This window comes from Corvus moneduloides, chromosome 3 (assembly GCF_009650955.1).
Source record: "Corvus moneduloides isolate bCorMon1 chromosome 3, bCorMon1.pri, whole genome shotgun sequence".
NCBI lineage: Eukaryota > Metazoa > Chordata > Aves > Passeriformes > Corvidae > Corvus > Corvus moneduloides.
In genome coordinates, this window is record NC_045478.1 from 84410021 (window position 1) to 84433776 (window position 23756).

Consider the following 23756-nt stretch of genomic DNA (forward strand, 5'->3'; position numbering starts at 1 on the left):
CTTCACCCTGGAGGTCCAGCAAGGCTGGCAGGACAGGCTGAGCAGCCCCTCCAGCAATGGCCTCTCACTGAGAGGCAGGGAGTACCTTGCACAAGGCTGCCCAGGGAAACCGGGTGTTAAAATGTTTGATTGAAGCTGCTGGGTGGGCACTGGACCTCTGTGAGGATGGTGGTGGTGGAGCCTTGAATTAGAAGCTGGGGAGCTGGTATTCTGGTGGTTACCTCAGTGCTCTGGCGCTTGGGAAAGGCCAGGCCTGAAATTCCTCAAAATGCAAGCACAGGGTCCAGGCCTAGGGATTGCTCAGAACCTGGGGTCTGCCTCTGATGTGCAAGCAAGCTGCCCCTGAGCTGAGTGGGGGTATGAAGACAGTAATGACTGATGCCTGCCTGTCTGTCCTCTGCAGAAGCCCATCGGGGAGCAGTTCCGCAAGGAGGTTCATATCCGGAACCTTCCATCTCTCTTCAAAAAAGTGAAGCCATCATTGGAGACAGATGTGCTAGAAAATGAGGATGGAGAGGGCTTCAATGTACTCTTTGAACCCTGAGCCTGGGATGCTGCAACCATCTCCTCCCCTACCTTATATTTTGTCTCTCCTCATAGTAAGCACATTAGATTCTCCTTGTCACCACCTTCACAAGCGTTCGTCTGAATAAAGCCCCTTACGGGTCCTGTCCCTGTTCCATACACTGGGATGGGGCCTGCGGTGGCATTTGAACCAGTCAATACTAAGCTTTTCCCCTGACTCCTTCTCCTCCATTGGATAAGCATCTTTAGACCTCTGCTCTGCAAGGTGGGAGCCGAGTCCATAGATCTCTTTAGGGTAAAGCCTGATCATCTTGTAGCCTCGGGTCACTCTTGCTCCACCTCTTCGTCCCTTGGGGTTTAGGATTAATGCAAAAGGCAGAGTAGTGTGCCATGTGAAAAGAGGCTACCCTAATCTTCCTCTGGGTGCTAGTAGCCAGGCTTTGTAGGGAACACATTGGACACTCCTGTCATGCTTATCAGCACTTGTCCCTAGTGGACTGGTATTCTGCTGAATCCGTTTCCCTCCAGGATGCTGAGCCTTGGGCTGAGGGCTGCGTGCCAGGAAGCCTAGCAGTGCTCTAGGATCTCCTGTGAGATCAGCCTTTCTAAGGTGCAACTGCTCTCTAGAAAGAGGCAGACACTGTCATATATATACATATATATGTATAGATATGATCACACAGCTTGTTCTACCCAGAGCCAAATGGAAGGCTTTTACTTTGTGCCGGCCTTTCTTGGACATCTCTCAGGGGGAGCAGGACAGATTTTTTTTTTAATTTTTTTTTTCATTTTACCATGCCCTGTAGACTAGAATGTGGCCAGCGCAGGGTAAGTAAAATCTGGACCAATACCTGAAGCACCTGAAATCCAAAAGGGATCTCCTTGCCCTGTGGCAGTGGAGGTGACAGTAGCCCCTGTTTTTACCCAGTCTGGTACTCCTCAGAGAATTGCATGGTGGGGCAGGAGGGGTGGGCTTTATACTGCAGTTTACAAGGGGGAGCCAGGTCAGAAACTGGGTTTTAGGTTAAGCCACTCTAGTCTGCAAAGCTGGTTCTTCTTACATGACAAATAGTTCACACAATCTATCCTAGTGTTAGCACAGGAGCTGGGAGGGTCTGTCCAGAGCTAGCTGGCAGTTTTGCCATCCAGAAGACAGAACAAGTAATAAACTGTGGTAGATGGAGAAGTGGTGTCTCCACACAGACAGACTGGACAAAAAGGCTGGGGCTGGGAGGCGTGGGAGTGCAGATAGGAAGAGCAGGCCTTGGGCATCCACTCACCCTCCTGCCCCTGCTGTTCCACCAGCACCCTTCTCTTTCTTCCTGGCCTCAAACTTTTTTAACCTCTGAGCTAACATGGCTCCTGGCTCTAGCAAAGGCTGGGTGTATTTATTGTGTTGTGATATTTTTAACATTCTGTGACTTCATGCTAGACACAAGGGGTTTTTGTAAAATGGATTTTAAACCTTTTTTGTAGGAATGTTTAAATCCGAAGCTGTCTCTGAACTGGTTGTGTTACACCTGAATGTCAGTAAAGCTATTCCAGTTTCATACACATGGTGTCCTGTTTCATTTTTATTTTATCTGTTTCAGTAAGATCTGAGGTCTTTGGTCTGGCCAGATTGCCTGCCTGGAGATTGCTCAGCATTCCTTATTCCAGCTACCAAAAAGGGAGCACCTCTGCTGGTGGTCAATACACTGTCAGGGAGGGGATGAACCATTCCAGACTCCATAGTTTAATTAGGTGAGGGGGAAATTGCATTTTTAAAGTATTTATATGTCACTTACTGCTATTTTATATTAATTCTAGGTCCCAGCTTACAGCTTGAGTGGTATGTGTTGCCAAAGCAAAACCTGTAGGTTACTCCAGGGTATGTCCCATAAACATGTGAAGCAACAGCAGAGAGAAGTGTATATATATATGATGATAATGTGTGATATACACGTGCAGCATATACCTGCAGCATGGCATGGGACAGGCTGGGGTTAGAGCCAGGATGCCAAGTGTACCTCCTCCCTTCAGCATGTTCACCTTACAAAGGATGTTTACACTGTAAGTAATTGTACCCCAGGCAAGCAGTACTTTGTCTCTACTTACTACACTGAAGTCTAGCACTATAGTGTGCATTGCCTTAAGCAACTGGGACACACCAATACTCCCAGACATTTTCAGCTTTTAACACTCAACCACATTGCTCAATGCCCCATCCAACCTGGCCTTGGACACTTGCAGGGATGGGGCATTCACAACTCTGGGCAACATGAGACATGTTAGCCCTCATGATAAAAAAGGTCTGATGTTCAACCTGTCTACCTTCTTCCAGCTCAAAAGTGTTGCCCCTTAGCCTGTCACTGCAGACCCTGGTAAAGTCTTTCTTTATGCCCCCTTTACATACCGAAAGGCCAGAATAAGGTCTCCCTGGAGCTTTTTTGTTCTCCAGGCTGAACAGTCCCAGCTCTCTCAATTTCTTCATAGGAGAGGTGTTCCAGTCCTTTGACAGTACAGCCTTTTCTCTACCATCCATATTAACTATCCCAGAGCTGGTCTGAAACACCTGCCGAACAGGTTTCAGATACCAACTCGTTAAATCTCACTGACCTGCTGTGAAATGCTTTACTACCCTGCCCTATCAATCTTCCTCACTCCTCACTGCATACCATCTAAAAAAAATGCTGTTACTCATCTTTAGACCTGCTGCCACTTCCTTCTTCATGTATTACAGTTTCACAATTGTGAATGGCACAGGAGACAGCTTTAAAAAAAAAGCCTTTATTTTAGTGCATCTCCTCACTGAGGCTCATTACCAACAGAAAAATCCGAAGAGATGGTCCTTGGACTCTTGGCAAGCCCCTGTCAAGCCTCCTGCCTATGGAAGAGGAATCCCCCTTCCATGCAGGTATAGGAAGCCCAGAACAGCAGTGCAGGCATCTGCTTTCCCAGCTACAGCCTGGTCACTCCATAGGCACAGAGTCCAGCTCATTGAGGAAGCGCTGACACTTTCCCATCAGGATCTTGATGGCTTCGCTCACCAGCACATCTGGAGGCAAGATACCCGTTGACTCCACTGAAACTGCACAGAGACACAAGTCAGCACAGCCAGAAGGCAGCCTCAGCCTGCACCTGGCTCCAGGCTTCTGTCCCTTATCTTCCCTTACACCTCACTGCAACAAGCCAGATCTTCACAGCAAGAGAAGCAGCTACATTTGCCAGCAGGAAACACCAAGAGATTCAATCCCAAAGCAGGTAGTTACCCACTGGATTCTGAATGTATGGATGCTGATGCTGAGGGTGGGGGAGGCACAGAGCCAGCCATACATGCTGGCCAGTCTCTGCTTGTTCACACACACCACAGCAGGACTCTGTGGAAAACGGGGCACTTACAGATGTAATGGTTCCGCACTCTTGCCAGGCGCACAAGGTTTTTCAGACCCTCGTGACGGAAAACTTCTCTGCTGAATGTGTCCAACCGTGCATTGGCTACTCTCGCCACCTTTTTTCCTAGAGGGAAAAAGATGAAATGAGATGGGCGAATTGCAGCAGGTGGGTGCCTTATGGTCACAGCGGGTGCTTACCCCCCAAACAGGCACTTGCCCATCACCAAAGGCAGGGAAACCACCAATAAAAAGAATTAGCATATACCCAACATGAAACTCCGATCTGGCAGAACTAACCCAAACACAAAGCCTGCATGCACTCCTGGAAGGACACAAGAAGTCTCCTCCACACTCAGCTGCTGGAAAGAGCAAGCTCACTACCCAGTGTTACAAATGAACAGCACTGGAAGCAGCAGTCAGCAGCTGCAGAGCTCTGTGGACAGGTATCCAATGCCTTAGCATTTCAGGGATGTCCCAGTTCATCACCCAACACATCTGCACGGGGCAGCCACTCATCCATAAAACTGGGCTCAGAAAAGCATGAACCATTGATCAGCAATGCAACATAACAATGCAGTTTTGTCTCTACAAAGTTTGGCTCTAAGCTCAAATCAGTCTCTACTAAAGCTTGCAAGGAACAAGGCAGGAAAAAAGTACCATTGATATTCTGGATCTCAATGACTCCAGGGGAAAAGCACTTCTGCAACGTCTCAGCTGCCTCATCCTCAACAGGCTGCAGAAGAGTAATGTCAGGAAGCAGTCGATAGCTGGCTGTGGCCACAGGAGAAAACTTGGCATGATCCTTACCTGTATGAAGAGTCAAGGATGAGAGTAGGCCTCAGGGAACAAGGATGCTGGGGCCTAAAGCTCCAGGGGAAAAGCCAGTTCTCTACCCTTCCCCATCATACAGCAGTGCCCTAGTCCAAGCACTCACATTCCTTGTCCCGCTGTCCCAGGAGCCACAACTCACCTATGCCCTTGACACAGTGCATAAGCACATCTATTTCCTGTCCGGGTCGCAACAGTGCAATGAGGATGTCATCGTGAACAGGTCGGAAGTCAGCATCTGGAAAAAGGTCTGTCTGATTCCCCAAGGGCACCCATGTCATGTGTTTACTGTACACTGCAAAGAGAAGCCACAAGCATCAGGCAGCTGCTGCCTCAAAGCAGGTCACTCACCTGTATAAGACTGAAGACAGCAAAAAGAAAGTTTAGCAGAATGGAATCAACTCTCTTCCTGTGAGCACACAGGGCTGAGAGAACAGCCCAAATCCTGTCTTCCAAGACTGAAAAAAGGAAAAAAACAGCACCTATTTTTAGAAGAAATCTCACCTTTGTGATTGAAATACAGTTCATCAGGATCAGATGATTCCTTGGCAGCCTGAGGGTTCCGTTTGCATTTGATTTTCAGCTGAAACTGCAGAGTATCAATTTCTGTGCCTTCTTGATCTCCTGGGAAGAAGCACATGAAATTACACTTCTGCTCAGTTTACATGACCGTGATTTCCTACTTTGAGGAATAGTTCTATTCTATCCAAGAGTCTCACCTTGGTTTCTGTACTCAAAGAGACGAGGGTCAGCTCGGATAGGGATGAGGCCCAACCGATGAGCCAGAATTTCATCCTGCACAATGGATGTGTTGTTGTACACAAAGACCTTCTCTACGGCCATCGTTGGCACCTCAGGGAGACAAGAGATCAAGTCAGCCTAAAACAATAGTTGAACTACATGCCAAGAGATTATCCAGCTCAAGTGTCCCTCCTCTCCTACAAATAACTGCCATGCAGACTATTTTCAGTGGTATTTCTGCCAAATCAGGATAAGCAATATACCCTTACACTCCATCTACTCCCATGCCCATTTTTTTAAACAATCGCAAGAAGTGAAGGGCAGGAGAAAGGGCTTTGAGGCATCCTCAACCTTTTAGTACTTGGCAGCATTATGTGGCTTCTGTTGGGTTGGCAACACAACTGTGTCAAAAAGGCTGACCCACAGATGCTACCAACCGCATCCCTAAGAGCAGCAGGCGGTATCGCCCATGCTGCTAAAGCCCTCATTCTCTCTGGGCTCCTGGCACACGTGCGGAACGTGTGCTTCTCTTCCAAACCCTGCAGCTGTCCGCAAGGGCTGACACAAGGCTGAACGTTCCCCGCTCCCTGTTAAGAAAGGCTTAGGCCGGCACCCCCAGGTGAGCACCCCCGGAGCGGCGGTACCTCGGCGAGCAGGATGCGGCGGAAGGCATTGGCGATAGCGGCGTCGATGCCCACCATGTCGAACTCCAGGGTGTCCTCTTCCTCACGGATCACGTCCACGCGGAACGCCTGCGGGAGCCGCGCACCGCGGGTCACGCCGGCCGCGGGGCCCGATCCCCGCACACCCACAGCCCCGGCCGCCGGCGCCGCTCACCCACCTCCTCGAAGCGCCGCTGGTCCCAGGCGTCCTCGTAGCCGGGGTAGTTGCCGGGGAAGTCGGTGGTGTGGACCTGCGAGGAGAGGGCACAGACGGGGCCGTGAGGGGGTGCGGGTGCCGGCCGCCCCCCGTCCCTCCCCGCCGGGCTCGCTCACGTTGCGGACGCCGAACTCGCCCAGCACCACGCGGTCCCGCATCTCGTCCGCACCCCGCCGGGCCGCCATGGGTGCGATGGGCGGCGCTCCCGGGCGCTGGGAGTCGCTCCACGGCCGCCGTCACATCCGGCTCCCGCCCATCCGGGCCAGCGCGGCGGGGCCGGGACGGGCACCATGGCCGCGCCGGGGGCGGCGGGCGGCGGCAGGAGCGGCGCCCCCGGCGCCGAATGGGGCGGCTTCGAGGACAACATGCAGGTGGGCCGGGCCGCGGGCGGCAGCGGGGCGGCGGGGCCGGGCCGGGCCGGGCCGGACCGAGCCGAGCCGAGCCGAGCCGAGCCGAGCCGAGCCGAGCCGAGGCGAGCCGGGCCGGGCCGGGCCGGGCCGAGCGGGTGTTGACGCCGAGTCTGCCCTGGCGCAGGGTGGCGGCTCCGCCGTCATCGACATGGAGAACATGGACGACACGTCAGGCTCCAGCTTCGAGGACATGGGGGAGATGCACCAGCGTATGAAGGAGGAGGAGGAGGAGGAGGAGGCGGAGGGCGAGGCGGGCGCCGGCGAGGAGGAGGACGGGGAGTTCCTGGGCATGAAGGGGCTGCGGGGGCAGCTGGGCCGGCAGGTCGCTGACCAGGTGAGCGCTGTCCCCCGGCCGGCCCCGCCCCCGGGGTGCCTGCCTGCCCGGCCGGCCGCTGCCCGCTCCCTTCTCTCCGCAGATGTGGCAGGTGGGGAAGAGACAAGCCTCCAGGGCCTTCAGCCTCTACGCCAACATCGACATCCTCCGGCCCTACTTCGATGTGGAGCCCGTCCAAGTGCGAGCCAGGTGGGCAGCCCCCGGCGCGGGGCACGGGGAGCCGGTGGCTCCGTGCCTGCAGGAGGCTGGCTGTCAGCTCCCAGAGAACGAGCAGGAGTGGGCTGTCAGCCCTGCGGGAAGACTCACGGATGAGGAAACACATTGTGTGTTGTCCCGCTCACCTTAGTGAGGTCCCGTGGTTGGGCTGGCAGCCCTGTCACCCAGCATTGCTGCTCAGGGCAGGAGAAGGGGCTCTTTTCGTACTCGGCTACCTTATGTGACTTCTGTTGGGTTTGCAACAAAGTTGTGTCCAACAAGGCAAAGTTTTGTGAGCCTTTATGAGGAAAGTTATCTTTCCTTCCTGCTGTTCCGTCAATGATCTCTCCTCCCTGAGTGGATCCCTAAGCATTTTCATTGAATCTGCCCTTCCCGAGCAAAGTTAGCCCACTGACAGTAAGGTTTTTCTTCTTTAGTGACCTTGACTCACCCTTTAGAAAGAATCTCTGTCCCCCAAGTCCTGTCAACACAACCGCAAACACTGGTAATGGGTGTTGGGATCTTTTACTTATGAAGCATTTTGTTAACCATTCTGTTGTCCTTCCTGCTCCTGTTGTCGTTCCCTGCTTTCCTGTGATGCAGACTGCTGGAGTCCATGATTCCTGTGAAGATGATTAATTTCCCACAGGTGAGTTCCCTTTTGCTGAATCAGACTCCATGGCCAAGTGACTGTCCCCCAGACACCTTGTAAAACTGTAATAATCCGTGTTATTAAGGACTGAGTTTGTTAGGTGTTCATCTCCCTGAAAATGTTGATGACTCCTTTCCATGGTTGTTCCAAACCTCAGTATGCTCTCACCTAACCTCAGGTGATAACCTGGGTGATAAACGCCATCCAGTGTACTTCTCACATCACTTGTGGTGGGGACCCTGGTGTTCAGGGGCTCTAACCAAACTTTCCCTCACCTGTCTCCTCCTGTAGAAGATTGCAGGCGAGCTGTACGGACCCCTCATGCTGGTTTTCACACTGGTGGCCATTCTTTTGCATGGAATGAAGACCTCAGATACCATCATTGTACGTCAAGTCTCAGTGATAAGTGGTGGTTTGACTGGGTTGCTGTAGGGACACTAGAAAATGAGAGGAAAGCTCTTCTATAACTGAATACGTGTCTTGCTAAAAAGCAGATTGATTTGAGGAAAAACATTTTGGTTTGGGGGTGGGAGGAAGGATGCACCAGAAAGTCTTGACACTCTGCTGCTGGGAGAAGTTGGGGTGTAGGTCCTGTGGCCCCCTGAATGCTGCTAGCCAGCTATTTGATAATGCCTGCAAAGGATCTGGGACTCTCAGGGATTAATTTGGGTGCTGGCAGGTCAGTTCTTTGAGTTCTCTTCATCATGACACTGTCTCCACAGAGGGAAGGCACACTGATGGGCACAGCCATTGGCACCTGCTTCGGTTACTGGCTGGGCGTCTCATCTTTCATGTATTTCCTGGCATATCTGTGCAATGCCCAAATCACGATGGTGCAGATGCTGTCACTGTTGGTAGGTACTGATGGAGCTGCCCTGTGATGCACATTGGCTGCATGGTGTTCCAGAACAAGCTTTTCCCAAAGAACAGGAAAAGTCTTTGTAAGTTGCTGGTCCCAGGTAACTGCACTGGGACAACCTGGAATTCCAGGATGTTCTGCTGACCTGCCCCATCCCAGGCACAGTGATAGTACAAAGAGGCAGTTCCTTTGTGCAGGTCTCCTACTTTGCACTTCCTGATTTGAGAGCCTGGTGGTAAAAAGCCAGGAGACAGCAATTTCTCTGGGATTGGAGGATCTTTCCTCTGTTTCCCAGGTTGTCTCAATCTCTTACGTGCCTGTGAATCCTTCAGACATTATCTGTGTGTGAGCTGCTGTTAAAGTTGTTGTTCTGGTTGACTGTTTGGCAGTGAATGAGTGGTTTGTGAGGCTTTGCCATGGTGAAGTGTTGCAGGAATAGGCTGTTCATGCTCTTGATCAATGGCCCTTTGTGTGGGACTGGTCCTTGTAACATGGACATTTTTGTTTTGTCAGGGCTACGGTCTTTTCGGACACTGCATCACCCTCTTTGTCACCTATAATATCCACTTCCACTCCCTCTTCTATATCTTCTGGTTGGTTGTTGGTGGACTGTCTACACTACGAATGGTAAGGGACAGGCAGCCTGGGGTCCTCCTCTTCCTGGGACAAAAAAAGGGAGGGAAGTGTTTGCTTTCTGTTCCTTGGCCTGGTGGTTCATTTCACAGCCAGTCCAGCTGCTGTGGAGAACAGCCCCATGCTCCTGCATAATTTGGGCACTGGTGTATGGAGTTGCTATTTGGATTAATATCGTCACCCGTTCTAACAGCTGCAGGAGGTTTATTTACCTGAGCATCCTGCAAGGACTGGGCAAGGTTCACCTACACAGAACAGTTTTGAATTGCTCTAAATTTGTCGGTGAAAACTGCGAAAAAGACTCAGTGCAGCATTTCTGCAGATTCTCCCTGCCTGACCTGTTCTTCTCTGTGTTCCTGACTGCAGTGCCAGAGGCTCAGGCCTTCTCTGATCACCTCCTCTCTCCTAGGTTGCTGTGTTGGTGTCACGTACCGTGGGACATACCCAGCGGCTCATCCTGTGTGGGACTCTTGCTGTTCTGCATATGCTTTTCCTCCTCTATCTGCACTTTGCTTATCACAAGGTGGTAGAAGGTAAGCAAGGGAGATTTGAAGACATCGTGTTAGATCTGGGGGAAGAGAAGTTCTCTTTTCTCTCTCTGAGAGAAAGAATGGACAGTTTGAATCGGTCCTGAGGGCATCTGTGCCAATTTCCAACTCTAAAATGACCGCCACTAGCTTTTCTAGAAGAAGCTGTTCAAGTAGGGCAGCAGGTAAACATTGGGGTAGTTACTATGCACTGAGTTTTAGCACTTAAGACCCAGTTTGTGAGGCAGGACCCTTATTATTTCCCAAGTGAAGTGTAACAGCACTGACTGTTCTTGCATGCAGATGTCCAGCCCCTTCCTGAATATTGTTGAAGTCAGGTGGCTTTTCTCTGATCAGGAAATGTGTCATGAGTGTTTTTCCTTCTTTGTTCAACACCTTTTTTAATCTTGTGTTGTACAGCACAGATAGCAGAAGCTGTATCTTCCCCAGCTAGTACTGTTTGTTAACCAGGCCATGCATGGTCAGGTCCTCCTTCACATCTCTTCTTGTTTTCTCCTAACAAAGTCTCAACCTCCTTAAAAAATACAAAACCAAAATTCTTCTCTCACCCCATCTCTAGAGAGTTTCCAGATCCCTAAATATGCAATTCTGCAAGTCTCTGTATGAGTTTAGGCAGCCAGACCCATCGTGATATTTCTGATAAATCTGCATAATTAGGGGTTATAAATAGCATTACAAGTCCTTTTAGGTACAAATCTTGTTCTTTCCTGAATCTGTTCTAATGGCATAGGTTCTGATCTGCAGCTTCTTGGCAGAGAAATAGAATAAGATATACTCCAAGCAATTTCCTTCAAAGCACTCCAAAACTGATTATCAATCTTAAGAGGGTAGTTGACAGAGACTTGAGGATATTTGCATTGGTCTGTGTATTTCCTGCCAAGCATGGTCTGTTTGCACTGCAGTGACAAAAATTCCACATTGCAGCCCAGCTGCAGCTCCTGATATGGGTCTGCAAGTGTATCTCAGGATGAAAGCAAACAGAGAATCTTGGTCTAAGAGCAAGATCTGTGCTGGGATGAAGTAGGGACAGGATTTTATCAATTTCCCTCAGCAGAGCAACGTCTCTGGCAGTACCTGCATTCAGGTCGAGTGGCAGGGGACTGGATCTGACACCCTCAAAGCAAAAGGATCTGTGGTCCTCTTGGGAACATGCACAAGCTCTTCCTGCCCTGAGCACAAGGTCTGGTGTGTACCCTGTGTCTCTGGATGGAAGTGTTTACTCCTGTTCAGTCTTCGGGGCTAGATGTCTCCTCCCATTGCCTGCAAGTGCTTCGCCCGTTCTGGGCCCTTGCACCATCAACCACTACCTGGACAGAAAAAAAGGCAAGAAGAAACGTGCCATCTGCTATCATCTGAACTAACTCTTGCCTCTCTCCCCTTTTTTTTGTTCCTGCAGGTATCCTGGACACATTGGAAGGACCTAACATGCCACCCTTTCAGAGAGTTGCCCGAGACATTCCAGTTGTTTCCAATGCTGTAGTGAACACAACAGCCAAAGCCATTGCATTGACCCTGTAGTTTTACAGACTTGGACTTGCTTCCTTCACTACTTCGGGGGCTGCATAGGGCCACAGTAACCTGCTGCCTCTTAGGAACAGGACAGAACAGCAAGAAGACAACTTGGTTTTGTTTTCCTGGACCTGTCCTCTGCGTTATGGTTTTGGGCAGCTGAGTGGACTCAGCTGAGGTGAGTCGCACCTCAGTGACTCAGAAGAGCTACACTCTTCCCCCATCCAGGTCTGGGCTGTCTTGAGTAGAGTGGTTCTGTTGCCTGCATGTTTAGCTGGGATTTCCCAGCGCAGTTTGTCCCTTAGCTCTCTTTCCGCTTGCTGATGTAACTCCAGGAGTATCTGCCCTGTTCCTGTCCTGAAGAGGGAAGGATTAAATTGATGTTGGTGCTGAGTGATGTCTTATGCTTGAGCCTGTTTGTCTAATGGGAGCGTGGTGCTTGGGTCTCTGCACCTTCATCTGTCCTGCCCTAGACTCAAAGGGGGATTCTTTGCAATTTTCTGCTGTCCTTCTTCAAATATTCTGTGATACATGGCCTGTTTGGGGTACCGTTTTCAAAGGCACAGTAGTTCAAAAGGTGCGGGAACTTCACTTTCTCTGGCAATTTTCAGTTTTCAGCACAGTGTGTTTAACCACATGCTCTTTCTTGTCATGTTCCATATTGATCCCTCTCTCTTCACTTGGTCGAAGCTGCTATCTCACCTCACCATCCCTTCTGCTGTGTATGTCAGAAATGTATCTGTCCCCATGTGTAGGAGCTTTGGGGTGGTTCGGACGGGGACGGTGACGAGAGATCTCTATAGGCAGATCTCAGAACATGCGGTTTATTGCAAAGGGCGTGGGTACAGGGGCACTGCTTAGAGCTGCAGCTGGCAGCTCTGAGCAGGCCCAAGAGAGCAAGAGAGTAAGCGGGTAAGAGAGAGAGAGAGCGAGAGGAATGAGAGTGAAGAAGTGTGTGTGAAGAGAGAGTAAGAGTGTGTAAGAGTAAGAGAGAGAGTGAGAGTGGAATACTGAAGTCCTGGTTACAATACAATAAATCATCTTCTGTACTGAATATTCTAATTGTCACTAACCAATCTAATACAAGATACAAATCCTATAGCATTTACCTACAGCCTATAAGAGTTCTTATATTACCCTAGAGTGTTACATCTTAACTTCTAAAAACTACTCTTTGGACCCCTTCTGCTGAGCTAGTAGGGTCTGCTCTGACCCTTGGACCTGCCTGCAAGCAGAGGGTATTGTTCAGTCAAGAGGGGATTACCTTCAGTCGGCCATACCATTGTTTTCCAGTTGTTCAGTAACTAAGATTTGGTATTTCAAAAGTGGCTTTCATTTCGATGTCGCCTGTAGTTTTCATATTCCCAAAATCTTTTGTCAGGCAATCATATTTATAAGGCTTTCCTGTTTCATCTTCCCCAACACCCATGCTTTCACAGTGCCTCTTGTTCTTACTGCCCTTCTGCCCATGTTGCTCTGTGGCACATGCAGGGGCAGCATGTTTGTGCATGGTCTTCAGCGGATATTTCTGTTAGGAGGCCAGTTCAGCCCACCCTTGTGCTGCTGGCCTTCATGTCTCCCAGCCATGGGACTGTCACCTCTGGGCAGTGTTTCCATTTAACGAAGGGAGAAATAGGGGAGTGTGCAATGGAAATAGAGTTGGCATATTGATCTCCAGTGTATTGATGCAGGAAAGCTCCAGTAAGGATGGGTAAGCAGAGCAGCCTAGGCTTACCTGCACTGCAGTAACTCACAACTGAGTAGTCCAGCCTTCCCTCACTACTCTAACTTTTACTGGTCTGTGAGTGGAAGCTGTTAGCTGGTAACTGGCTTTCATCTTTTCTCTCCCTGTAGTTCTGGATGTCTGGGAGAGAGGAGCCACCCCTCAGAGAAGCTCATCTTTAAACTTGGGCAGAAAAACACCAGGATGTTGCCCTTTCTTGGTGTACCCACAAGTGCACAAGGCAGACAGTGTGTCAGAACTGCACTCTTTGGTCCCTTGTTTATATTAATGGGAGAGGATGCAGCTGTAGTGGCATTCAGACTAGTGCCAAGGTGCAATGAAAGAGAGGAAGATAGTGCCAGCTACTGTAATCAGGCTGGTCATCTGCTTCAGTTGAAAAAAATGTCACTAGACAGGACTTGAGCATTTTCAGTCACAGACCTACTTTCCACTTAATATTTGCTTATTCCCACATTCATAATTTGTTCCCCTTTAAAGAGCAAAAAGTTTGTCTGCTAACAATCACATGCGTAACAGACAGGTTCCCTCACTCTCTTCTCTCCTCCTGACCCCCTTTTCTGGGAAACATTTTGGCTGAAGAACAGAACTCGGAGCAAGCTACTTGGGAGAATTGGTAATTATTTGGGCTTGTAGTCTCCATGGGGTTTTTTGGACCAAATGAACCACTTTAAGCTCCTAGAATTTCTGTTACTTCAAAACTTGACAAAATGGAAGTGTTAGTTTGTAATGCTGCTTCTGGTATTACCCTCTTTATATCTCCATGGGAGGTTTGTTTCTAATTCCAAGTTCTTGCCCTGGCGGCCTAGAATGGATCTGTTTCTCTTGGTGCAAACTCTGGAAGTACAGGCAGGGGGAGGAAAAGAGAAAGACAATTGTCACTGGAGTAAGTTCATCTGAGAAGAAAAAATCATTCTGCACCAAACTTGTATCGGTGCTGATCTACAGACACAGTTGGAGAACAGCTGTGCTCCCTCCTGCACTGAGCCACTCAGCTGAACCAGAGGGATGAAGCTGTGCCCTGTGTTTTCACTCAGAGCACAGAGGAGAGAAGTAAGCAAACTCCTCATGAACAGTAAGCAAAGCTCCCTGAGCAGCTTGTGTGCTGTCAGCTGAGGACATGATCGGGGTGACAACCAACCACCCTCTTGGAACCTGTGGGGCTTGCTCTGCTCCAGTTCTTCAGCCCTGATTAATTCTCTGTGCAGCAGCAGCTGGAAGCTGAACTGTTCTGTACTGCCAGAAATTCAGTCCTCGGCTGAGAGCTTCAGCATTGCCTTTCACTGACAGAGAAGGACACGTTTTTTCAGGGAAATGCATGCATGCTGCAGTTCCAGGGAGCATGCTGAGCACACAGGCTTAATAAAGTCCTTGTGGGAGGGCATCTCAATGCTTACTCATGTCCTCTAGTTACCAGAACAAGCCTTACAAACCCTATCGTACTACACTATCTCTGCCTTTGTTTCCTGCCACAGCTCTTGCAGCAAATAACAAATAATTTTCCTTCTTCTCCCTTGCAACAAATCTGAAATAGCCCCCTCATCACTTCCCCCTTTTGCGTAAGGGTAGCTCTGTGTTAATAAATAAAAATAGCCCCTCTTTAATAAATATGGAATAAACATAAAAAGCTGTCAGATTAGAAAGAGGAAGCTGTATATTAAAGCTAAAAATGTGTATTAAAACATCTATGACCTCCTCCTCTCCTGTGCAGTACCCGGGAGTCCAATTCTTCTTACAGTCCATCCTTGTTGCACTAATGGTCACCTTAGGTGTGATTTTGGGTTACAGGTAGGCTGTTTCTTCTCCCATTTGTTTTCCTTCCTGCGTCTACTCTCACTCTAGCTGCTATTCGTCCACTGCTTTTCTCTGTTTATTTGTGAACTCTTAATGGCATCACTCTTTCTGCCCCAGTAGGTAAACAATAAATGACCTTCCTCATACCTGCTGGGTAACTGCACATGACAAGGAAGAAATACCTAGTTCTACACAAAATAGTATTGCCAAAGTCCCTTCTGCATAGCCCTGCATTAGATTTCGTGAGCCAAAGCTTTGGACCACTAGTTCCTGTGCCACTTTTTTCAATGAATTGAGCATAAAGTAGGTGGGACACTTGTCTCTTCAATGTGCTCTTGCTCCTGACAACAGGCAGCAAGGATGCACTAGGGCATCTTCATCAATGTTTCGGGACTGCTGCTGTCAATGGAAGTGGGACATGTCCCAGGGGCTCTCCTCCAAGCACCTCTCTAATAGTAGTCTGTTTAAAAAGTGTGGGTTGACTAGTGCATGGAGGTAATTGAGAGGTGAGTCTCAGTGTAGCTTTCTAGTTGACCTGCATGCAGTAGGAGCAGCTGGAATTTTCTTGGTCACCCCCTGCCCACAACTCTGAAATCCAGCCTTTTGTCCCTCACCATCCTACAATACATAGGATCCCCTTCTCACCTGGGTCTTTTAATGTGACCTTAGAGATAAGCTGCTCCTTTTCTGAAAGCCGCAGTACCACAGCTGTACCACAGCTGTACCACAGCTGGATGCTTGCAGCTGCTGCTCATATCCCTGCGCAGATGAGTTGCCAGACCAGTGGTCTGTTCTTGGTGTATCTTGTACAACAGTATCAAGGTCATGCATCTCTGTGCAACAGGGAAAGAAAGAGGGGGGTGTAGATACTCTAGAGAACAGCAATGGATTACTCAAAGGGCATGGTGATGCCCACATTGGGAGTTAGATGCTGCAGCCAAAGTCTTAAAGCTGCTGATCCCCTTATCTCATTCAGGACCTAACATGCATCCTCAGCTCAGGTGATCTGCTCCTCCATTTCAATGGAGGAGAAGTGCTCCATATCCCCCTCCACACCCTATTTTTCTCTTCACTTTCCATCCCTTCTCCTGGGACTTGGCCTGCAAACCAAGCAGAGGAGCCTGGGTTTGTCCCAGTGTTACCCACTGGGCTGGAATTCACTTGAGCACTGCTATATGCAGCAGCCAGATTAGTTACGTGCAGAAAGCTGCCTACTTAGGCGGTTTAACCTAATTTCCACATCACTGCCTTCCTTTTTCAGCTCAGTGAAGTTGAAAACGCTGGGGCCCTGCTTCCTATTTCTCTCCAAGTACAGGATTACTCAACGGGAAGAGAGGGAACAAATCCCTCTGATCTATACCTGTGAATTAGGAGGTGGGGCGTGCCCTGCATAGGAGGGCACAGGCTGTGTGCTCAGTGATAAGGAAATCTGTGGCCCTTCCCGAACCATCCAACTTTCACCTCCAAGCAGCTGCCTCCAAGCACCGGCTCTTACAAGCTCTGGGCCATGAGGAGCAGCTCAGACTGACCTCGCCATTAAGTCATGGGTCGAGGTTTCAGGTTTAGCAGGTTTAAGCATTAAACGCCACAGAAGCCATGGAACACCACAGTTCCTCGGACCAAGCACCCAGAGTGCGCCAGGGCCCAATGGCTTTGGCTTCTTTCCCAGGTGGGAGCGGGGCTGGCACGGAGAGCCCTTCCCAGGTGCTTCTCCCACCCTCCTGCACCTCCAGTGTCGGGAACCCAGCCCCGGCGGCCCTGGCCCCGCCATCTCCTCAGGGTAGCGGCCAGGTGCCAGCGGGCGCTGCCGACGTCCCTCGCGGGCTTTGAGTGGCATCGGGGCCCAAGATGCCGGGCGGGATGCCGGGGTGGGATGAAGGATGCCGGACCCCCTTCCACACCTACTCCGTTCCGCGGGGAGGTGCTGGCCGGGCGGGGAAGAGGGCCCGGAGCGATGGCCGGGGGAAGGCGGGGCGGCCCGGCAGGTGCGGGCGGAGCGGGGCGGGGACCCGCGGGGCTGCCCGGCCCCCTCCCGGCTCTGCGGGGCGGCGCGATCCCGCGCCCCGGTGCGGATCAGCCCCCGCCGATGGCTGCCCTGGGTCCCGCCGCCCCGCCGGGCGGAGCGGGGCGGCCCGGCGGCCGCCGGTGAAGCAGCGCGGTGCCGCCCCCGGGGCCGCGGTGGGCCGGGCCGGGACTGCCCGGCAGCGGCGGCGGCAGCAGCGGCGGCGGCGCCCGCCCCGGCCCGCAGCGCGCAGCGCGGCTTCCCCCGGCGCCCGGGCGGCGCGGCCCCGGGATCGACGGCGCTCCGAGCCGGGGGAAGATGCTGCCGGGGTCCATCCAGATCTCCGGGGAGACGCTGTCGGGGGCGGAGATCCGGGACATCTGCGAGAGCCTGCGGGAGAACTCGGTGCGGCTGCTGTCGCTGCGGGGCTGCCAGCTCTCCGAGCGGGACTTCGGGCACGTCTGCCGCGGGGTGGCCGAGTCCCGCTCCCTCGCCCAGCTCAACCTCAACCTGGGCATCGTCTCCAACATTAACCGCGTCAAGCAGCTGGCCGAGGCCCTGAAGACGAACCGCTCCGTCCAGTCCCTCTTGTGAGTACAGCGGGGCGGGGGCTGCCGGGGGGGCCAAGGCCCCCTCCCGGGGGGGACGGCTCTTTCGGGGGACTTGCAGCTCGGGGCCAGCCCCTGAATTCGAGTCTTGTCGGAGGGAAAATGCCCTTGGCGCTGCGGAGGATAAGCCCCTGCCCGTCACCTGGCTGGGAGGGAGCCACCTCTGCTCCCGCCAGCTGGGCACGGCCCTACCTCTCAGTCCCGGCCCTCCAGTCCCCAGTGGTGGGGCTGCCCCTTCACCGCTGGCATCCCCTGCACCCCTCGTCCCGGCCGGGAGAGGAGGGCCACCGTAGCGGCCAGCCGACCCTCGCGACAGAGGCTTCACAGAGCTTTTTGCCCACTTGGGGTTAGTATTTGTCATCCACCTAATTTTGTCTGCTTCTTCCTCCCCGTCAGGTTAGTTAGCCCCAAGGAAGAAGGCTCCGTAGTAATTTTCCCTTTTACCTGCACAGCCTCCATGGGAGTCCCCTGACAGATGCAGGCTTGGCCCTCCTCAACCCTGCTCTCTCCATCCACCCCTCGCTGGTGGCTCTGGATCTAGGAGACTGCATGCTGGGTGATGAAGGCATCAACCTTATCTGTGGGCTCCTGCCACCTGATGGGGCCAAGTCTGGTAAGCACCAGGGGCTGTGGGCTGCTCAATGACTGGTGGAGCTTTCACGTAGATCAGATGCATGCAGCAGTAAATCTTCAGCCCTGGAGGAGGCAGGCTCTGTGGTTTGCCAGGGCTGAGGAATTTCTTTCCCCCAACTTAAGAAAAGCAGAAAAGCCAAGTAATAGAGGAGTGGTTCCCTAGGGTAGGTTTGTGCTTTCTGCTACTGATCTGTCCCACTGGCAGTTTGGAGCTCAGGGACTAACAGGTTGCTTCTGGTTCATGTCAGCAGCATTTGAAACTGGAGGAGAGGACAGCTTGGACTTTGAATTTATTATTTTGCATTTGTATGTGGATAATGACCATAGATAATTATATTGTGTGCCCCTACCTCAGCACTTGGCTTTATTATCAGTGCCTGGGAGTTGTCCCTACTTGCAGGTACACTCCATGAGTGTGTAGTTGCATAGCCTTAGTGGCAAGACTCGGGTCTTTGCAGGGAATGATCTTTGGTGGTGTGAGGCCAGTGACCCAGTCGAGCTGAGAGCTGGCATGTGCTGAGCGAATATCACTTCTTTCTTCTGATTCTCGAAGTGCCTTCCACTTTTTCCCATCACCTTCTCCTCTGTGTGCACACAATGCCACTGATGCTGTTATCTCTGCTGGCCACCCCTCTCAGGTGCAGGCTTCAGAGCCTACTGTCCCCGTTACCCTCTCTCCAGACTGTCACCTCATGCCACCTTCTTCGTCCAGTCAGTTGTCTCACACACCCCTTAGTTTCCACTGTGTTTGCTATTTAGGGTAAGCAGGACACAGGTTGGGAGAGCAGATAAATGGGGCAGTTGCAGCACGGATAAATGAAGGGCCACAGCTGAAGGCAGTGAAATATTTCACTGGTCACTGAAATATGTGATGACAGTTGTCAGAGCAAACCAAGCCTTTAAGCCCAACAGAGTACAGGGGACACAACCCAAAGCTGTTCTGGTGAGCTGAACTAGTTCTCCCGTGACTGCTTTGGGTACCCTAAGGCTCTGGTTTGGCTTCTCTCTCTTCTCCAGGCCTCAAAGAGCTAACACTGAGTGCCAACCCAGGCATCACAAGCAAAGGCTGGGGACGCCTAGCCATTGCAGTGGCTCACAGCTCACAGCTCCGTGTGCTGAACCTGGACTACAACCCTCTAGGTAAGCTGGGGGCCAGGGAGGAGGAGCAGGGGATGCTGCACTCCTGTCTCTCAGTGTTTGGGCAGTTTGCACCAGTGGGTGGCCAGGGACCGAGCTCCGGAAAGGCAGTAGAGCATCAACAGTAGGATGGGGCAGTTCCTTGCATAGGTGTCCTCTGATCCCCAGCAGCAAGTTCACCCTGCCAGGCACCTACAGCTGTATGGGAAGCCACCCTTACTGCTCTGCCTGTGTGAGGTGGCCACATGCCCTGCAGGGAGGTGCAGAAAGGAGGCTGTGCCTTGCCCACTCCACCGCCTTTGTTGTCACATTTGACCCTCCATGTCTCCCTCGTTCCTGAAGCCCTGGGCGCCGAAGCTGGCTTGGCAGATGCAGTATGTCCCCGCACTCCCCCCTTCATCTTCCTGGAGGAGCAGGGAGGAGGAGGAGGAGAGCCTGGCACTCGTTGCCATAGAAACAAACTCTCTCCCGCTCTGCTGCAAGGTGGTGAGGAGAAGATTGGGCCATGCCTCTTTGAGCATCAGGATGACACTCCCCTCCTCAACCTCCCTGCAAGCAGAGCCTCCCCCAGGCCCTCTGTCTGACCAGGTACCTCCTCTTGGACAGGAAAAGCCCCAGGCTGTTACTTGACAGCAGTCTGGGTTTTGTTCGAAGAGAGGTGTCACAGTTGTATGGCATCTTAGCACTCGACAGAGAATGTCAGAACATGCTGGAGTCTTGTCTCTTCACCAGCATCAATCTTTAATGCTCCTCATCCTGCTGCAACCCCCTCAAAGTCTATCCCCTTTCCAGGGAGGCAGTCTGTCACCTGGTGCAGAGTCCTCTCTCTGACTCCTGCCTTTTCCTAAACTGAAGTATTCAGCTCCTATTCTGTCTGGGATGTCTTACAGGGACTGTTAAAGGCCCTTGCCTCCTTGAGTAGGAAGGAGATTTGGGAAGATATGGTCCCTTGGGGAATAGAATAAATTTCACTGTGTTCCTTTGTGTTCCCCCTGAGAATCAGTGACTGCTTCCATAACCACAAAATGGTGCACCTTTCCTTGTCTCTCTTCTCAGTTAACAGTGTTTTTTTCCACCATGAGGTAACAGATTTGGAAGGTTGTCTGATGGCAGAAATACTCAGAGGATGTTCCCATGACAGCCCCAGGCGCATGAGGACATGTGGCATTACATGAGGGAAGGCAGGCACTGCTGACAGCCCTGGTTGCTCCTCCCACAGGTGACCAGGTAGCCGGAATGCTCGCAGTCGCTGTGGCCTCCAGTCGAACCCTCGAAGTGCTGGACTTGGAGGGAACAGGACTTACCAACCAGTCAGCTCAGGTATGGGAGCCCACAGTTACTCTACAGCATCACTGACCTCTCAAGGGTGCAGGTCTGGGAGGTCTACAGAGGCCCCAGGACCCACACCTGCCTCCAACCACATGCACACCCTTCCCTCCCTGCAACCAGGGGGGTTCTTGCTTTTCCCTGGCTGTTTTCTTGGAAAAAAATAAGGGGTTGGATTTTTGGCTGGGAATCAGAACTAAATCTCTGTGGACACAGGCCAAGGCTCAATTGCACAGACTCTCCTCTCAGATCTCCAGCTTCCAGAGGTAAGAGGGAATGAGCCTGGATATGTGAGAGCAACAGGGTGTAGAGCAGTCCCTTCTACTTTAGATAGAGTCAGGAAATCCTATCTCAGCTCTTCCTGCAGAAAGATGGGAACTCCTCAGTCTCTCACAAAGCCTGATGAAGGGAGGTCAAGGCCAAGGGAAGGAAGAAGTAAGGAGAGGAGGGCTGGAGTTCGCAGGGAGACAAAGCACTGACACTCTTTCTACTCAGCCTTTGTGCTGCTTGTCAGCCTTTTTATCTCACTCTTCCCCCAGACCTTGCTGGACATGGTAGAGAATTACCCCACAGCCCTACGGACACTCATCCTGGCGGAGAACAACATCAGTCCCGAGCTGCAGCAGCAGATCTCTGATCTTCTCTCAGAGGGTGAGGAAGAGGAGGAGACGGAGGCCCATGAAGTCACAGCCAGGGAGAAGAACCCCTGGATCTGCCAGAACAGTAAGAGCTCTGGGAGTTGGGCTGGGGACAGGAACTGGGGTGTCTGGGGTGTCTCCAGTGCCACTGGCCTCTTGCAGTGGGGTCGGTGAATGGGTCTGTCCCTTCTCCCCATGAACGGGAATACATACAACCTCCATGGCATACATACACCTCCCGGCGTGACCTTCATGTTAAATAGCGTTGGGCTGAGCCGCTCTTGGAAAGGCAGCCTCCAAGGACAATGCGGCTGCTGCAAAGAGTGGAAACGGTACCTCTGAGGCATTTTTCCTGATGCTGCAGGAACAAAATCTCAAAGTATTAAAACTCAAGGGCAGGAATATTAAAGATCTCAGGAGCCTTTGCCAGATAATCTAGCCAAAACTTGTGTCATTCCTCACTGTTTCCAGAACCTCCCTGCAATCCACACAGCATCAGCTATTCCTATCTCTACATCCCAAACATGTGAAGGGTTAGCCAGGTGCCACAGGCTGTCTGTTGCTTGTGATGGAAAAAAGACGTATTATGGAGATAGCAGCAGCCTCTTCTGTGTAGTTTGCTTAGATGATACTGGATTTTGTCATGCCTACCTTGTGATTCAGCTGTTTGAGGATTTGCTTTTTTAACCTTCATTTGTCCTTCACCCCTCACAATTCTCCTATCAGACTACCAGCAGACAAGCACAACCAATCCTCTGAGCCTCAAAACATCTGGATCCTCATCCATTAAACCCATAAAAATAATTTAGTGACAGTTTGGCCAAGTTTTGGATCTAGTTTCCAGAAACTGATTCCTGAAATAGAGATCCCCTGCAATAGTTTTGAATGTGTAGGACTGCCACTAGAGATCTCCTCCCTCCCATCCAGGAAAAAAAAAATCTTTTTTTCTGTTTAAAAATGTTTCTGGATGGGAAACTGGTAGCTTGCTAAGTTTCTTACTTGCTATGCAGGCCCATCCTCCTTGCAGTTGATTCACTTGCTGTGGGGAGAGTCACAGTGTTCCTGGCTGGTGCTCTGAGCCATGGCCGAGCCAGCAAGCTGCCCTCACCTCCCTGAGGCAGGCCGGGGAGGGCTGCACAAACCCTCCATTCATGCAGTGCAGAAAGTCAGTATTTCCAGGCCTCTGCTGCTGTAAAATGGCTGATTGCCCACAGCATTCCCTGCTCTTGGGAAGGCAACACCACCACTCTACGTGGTGTTGGTTGGCTTGCAGCCTGAAGCCTGCCCTACCTGGACACTGTCTCTCTAGCTGAAAAAACACTCGATGAGTGCAGATGTAGACGTCTGTGCAGGGCTGGGTAAGGGCATGGCTGGGCCAGCACAACCAGGATCACCTGCATGTTGGGGGCACTCAGACCTGATGTTCCTTTGGCCTCTGCTTTCTCCCCCTCCCCAAAAATTGATTCCGTTCTGCTGTGTGGTCAGAGTAGGCCTAGTTCGTATTTAATCTCACACTTCTCTCAGCAGTTCTCTTCCCACCCTGCGGTGTTTTAATTCCTCATCCTCACACCTGCGTCTGGAGTACAGCCCTGCACTCTCTGGCAGCCCGAATGTCTCATGGTTTTCTCCCTCTCTCGACACAGATTCCAGCTCCCAGATGGTCCTGATGACGTCAGGCCTCGGTGACAGCCTCTTAGCAGAAACAGAAATGTAGCTGGGCTACCCTGCCTGCTTCTGCCGAGAAGAGCACCGTGCCCGCCGGGGCAGCGTGCACCCGCCAGCCCCAGCCTCCGGTGGGCTCCCCAGCCTCCGGTGGGCTCCCCAGCCCTCTTCTCACACATTTCACCTCCTGTTGATGCCTCCCTCGGCTCTCTGAGCGCAGGAGCCTGGCCCGAGCGAATCTCTACACACGTCTCTGTGTCATCACACACGCCTCGTCGGCCGCTTGTGATTGTCCCCGTCGCCGCATGTGTAGCTCACGCCGCCCTGCCACCCCCACGCCCGGCTGTATTTATTCAGATGTGTATAAGAGATGTCCTTTCTATCGCTTGTACTGCTGTCGCGATGAGACTTTTATAAAGGTCACAGATGTGGTGGCACCACTCGGGAGCGTCCGCCTCCGCCACTGTGTGACCCCGGGAGGGTGGGCGCCGGCAGGTAGCGGCAGGTACGGGCAGGGACGGGCAGGGTCTGGTAGGTGCCCACAGGTACCGGCAGGGCCGGGCAGGGCCGGGCAGGGTCTGGTAGGTGCCCACAGGTACCGGCAGGGCCGGGCAGGGCCGGGCAGGGTCTGGTAGGTGCCCACAGGTACCGGCAGGGCCGGGCAGGGCCGGGCAGGGTCTGGTAGGTGCCCACAGGTACCGGCAGGGCCGGGCAGGTGTCAGGCGCGG

At 52.0% G+C, this 23756-nt stretch overlaps 4 protein-coding genes across 9 annotated transcripts in view; 3 read left to right on the forward strand and 1 right to left on the reverse strand.

Annotated features, from left to right (window-relative positions):
* XPO5 (exportin 5) overlaps positions 1–2079 on the forward strand; it is a 28993-nt gene extending 26914 nt beyond the window's left edge. For all 5 annotated transcript variants that reach the window (XM_032102488.1, XM_032102489.1, XM_032102491.1 and 2 more), the window contains one exon: positions 404–2079. In XM_032102488.1, the coding sequence (XP_031958379.1) occupies positions 404–544 (141 nt within the window). In that variant the 3' untranslated portion in view covers positions 545–2079. The remainder of the gene's footprint in view (positions 1–403) is intronic.
* A 1195-nt stretch (positions 2080–3274) lies between these two features.
* On the reverse strand, positions 3275–6573 carry POLR1C (RNA polymerase I and III subunit C). 2 transcript variants are annotated; one of them, XM_032102500.1, is made up of 9 exons: positions 6464–6573; positions 6310–6381; positions 6113–6220; positions 5447–5579; positions 5232–5351; positions 4870–4965; positions 4557–4706; positions 3907–4023; positions 3275–3595 (listed from the first exon to the last, which is right to left on the reverse strand). In XM_032102500.1, the coding sequence occupies exons 1-9, from the start codon at positions 6530–6532 to the stop codon at positions 3477–3479; spliced, it is 984 nt and encodes a 327-aa protein (XP_031958391.1). In that variant the 5' UTR covers positions 6533–6573; the 3' UTR covers positions 3275–3476. The 2 variants fall into 2 exon arrangements, with proteins under 2 accessions (XP_031958391.1, XP_031958390.1); XM_032102499.1 differs by having other exon boundaries at positions 4870–5022.
* A 12-nt stretch (positions 6574–6585) lies between these two features.
* On the forward strand, positions 6586–11884 carry YIPF3 (Yip1 domain family member 3). Its single transcript, XM_032102501.1, has 9 exons — positions 6586–6718; positions 6882–7091; positions 7174–7280; positions 7890–7935; positions 8230–8322; positions 8661–8792; positions 9311–9424; positions 9840–9963; positions 11375–11884. Exons 1-9 carry the CDS (start codon positions 6638–6640, stop codon positions 11494–11496), a joined length of 1029 nt encoding a protein of 342 aa, XP_031958392.1. The 5' UTR covers positions 6586–6637; the 3' UTR covers positions 11497–11884.
* A 5131-nt stretch (positions 11885–17015) lies between these two features.
* On the forward strand, positions 17016–23470 carry LRRC73 (leucine rich repeat containing 73). The gene is made up of 6 exons (XM_032102505.1): positions 17016–17614; positions 18085–18245; positions 19283–19405; positions 20622–20722; positions 21268–21451; positions 23010–23470. Exons 1-6 carry the CDS (start codon positions 17343–17345, stop codon positions 23078–23080), a joined length of 912 nt encoding a protein of 303 aa, XP_031958396.1. The 5' UTR covers positions 17016–17342; the 3' UTR covers positions 23081–23470.
* The last annotated feature ends 286 nt before the right edge of the window (positions 23471–23756 follow it).

Excerpts from the sequence above, each read along its gene's own strand:
- POLR1C (XM_032102499.1), bottom strand. The coding sequence starts at position 6,532 with ATGGCGGCCCGGCGGGGTGCGGACGAGATGCGGGACCGCGTGGTGCTG. Across the intron at positions 6,221-6,309 it reads ACCAGCGGCGCTTCGAGGAG|GCGTTCCGCGTGGACGTGAT; the intron begins GTGGGTGAGCGG and ends CGGCTCCCGCAG. Across the intron at positions 4,707-4,869 it reads GCACTGTGTCAAGGGCATAG|GTAAGGATCATGCCAAGTTT; the intron begins GTGAGTTGTGGC and ends CTCTTCATACAG.
- LRRC73 (XM_032102505.1), top strand. The coding sequence starts at position 17,343 with ATGCTGCCGGGGTCCATCCAGATCTCCGGGGAGACGCTGTCGGGGGCG. Across the intron at positions 18,246-19,282 it reads ACCTGATGGGGCCAAGTCTG|GCCTCAAAGAGCTAACACTG; the intron begins GTAAGCACCAGG and ends TCTCTTCTCCAG. Across the intron at positions 20,723-21,267 it reads TTACCAACCAGTCAGCTCAG|ACCTTGCTGGACATGGTAGA; the intron begins GTATGGGAGCCC and ends CTCTTCCCCCAG.
- YIPF3 (XM_032102501.1), top strand. The coding sequence starts at position 6,638 with ATGGCCGCGCCGGGGGCGGCGGGCGGCGGCAGGAGCGGCGCCCCCGGC. Across the intron at positions 8,793-9,310 it reads TGCAGATGCTGTCACTGTTG|GGCTACGGTCTTTTCGGACA; the intron begins GTAGGTACTGAT and ends TTGTTTTGTCAG. Across the intron at positions 9,425-9,839 it reads GACTGTCTACACTACGAATG|GTTGCTGTGTTGGTGTCACG; the intron begins GTAAGGGACAGG and ends CCTCTCTCCTAG.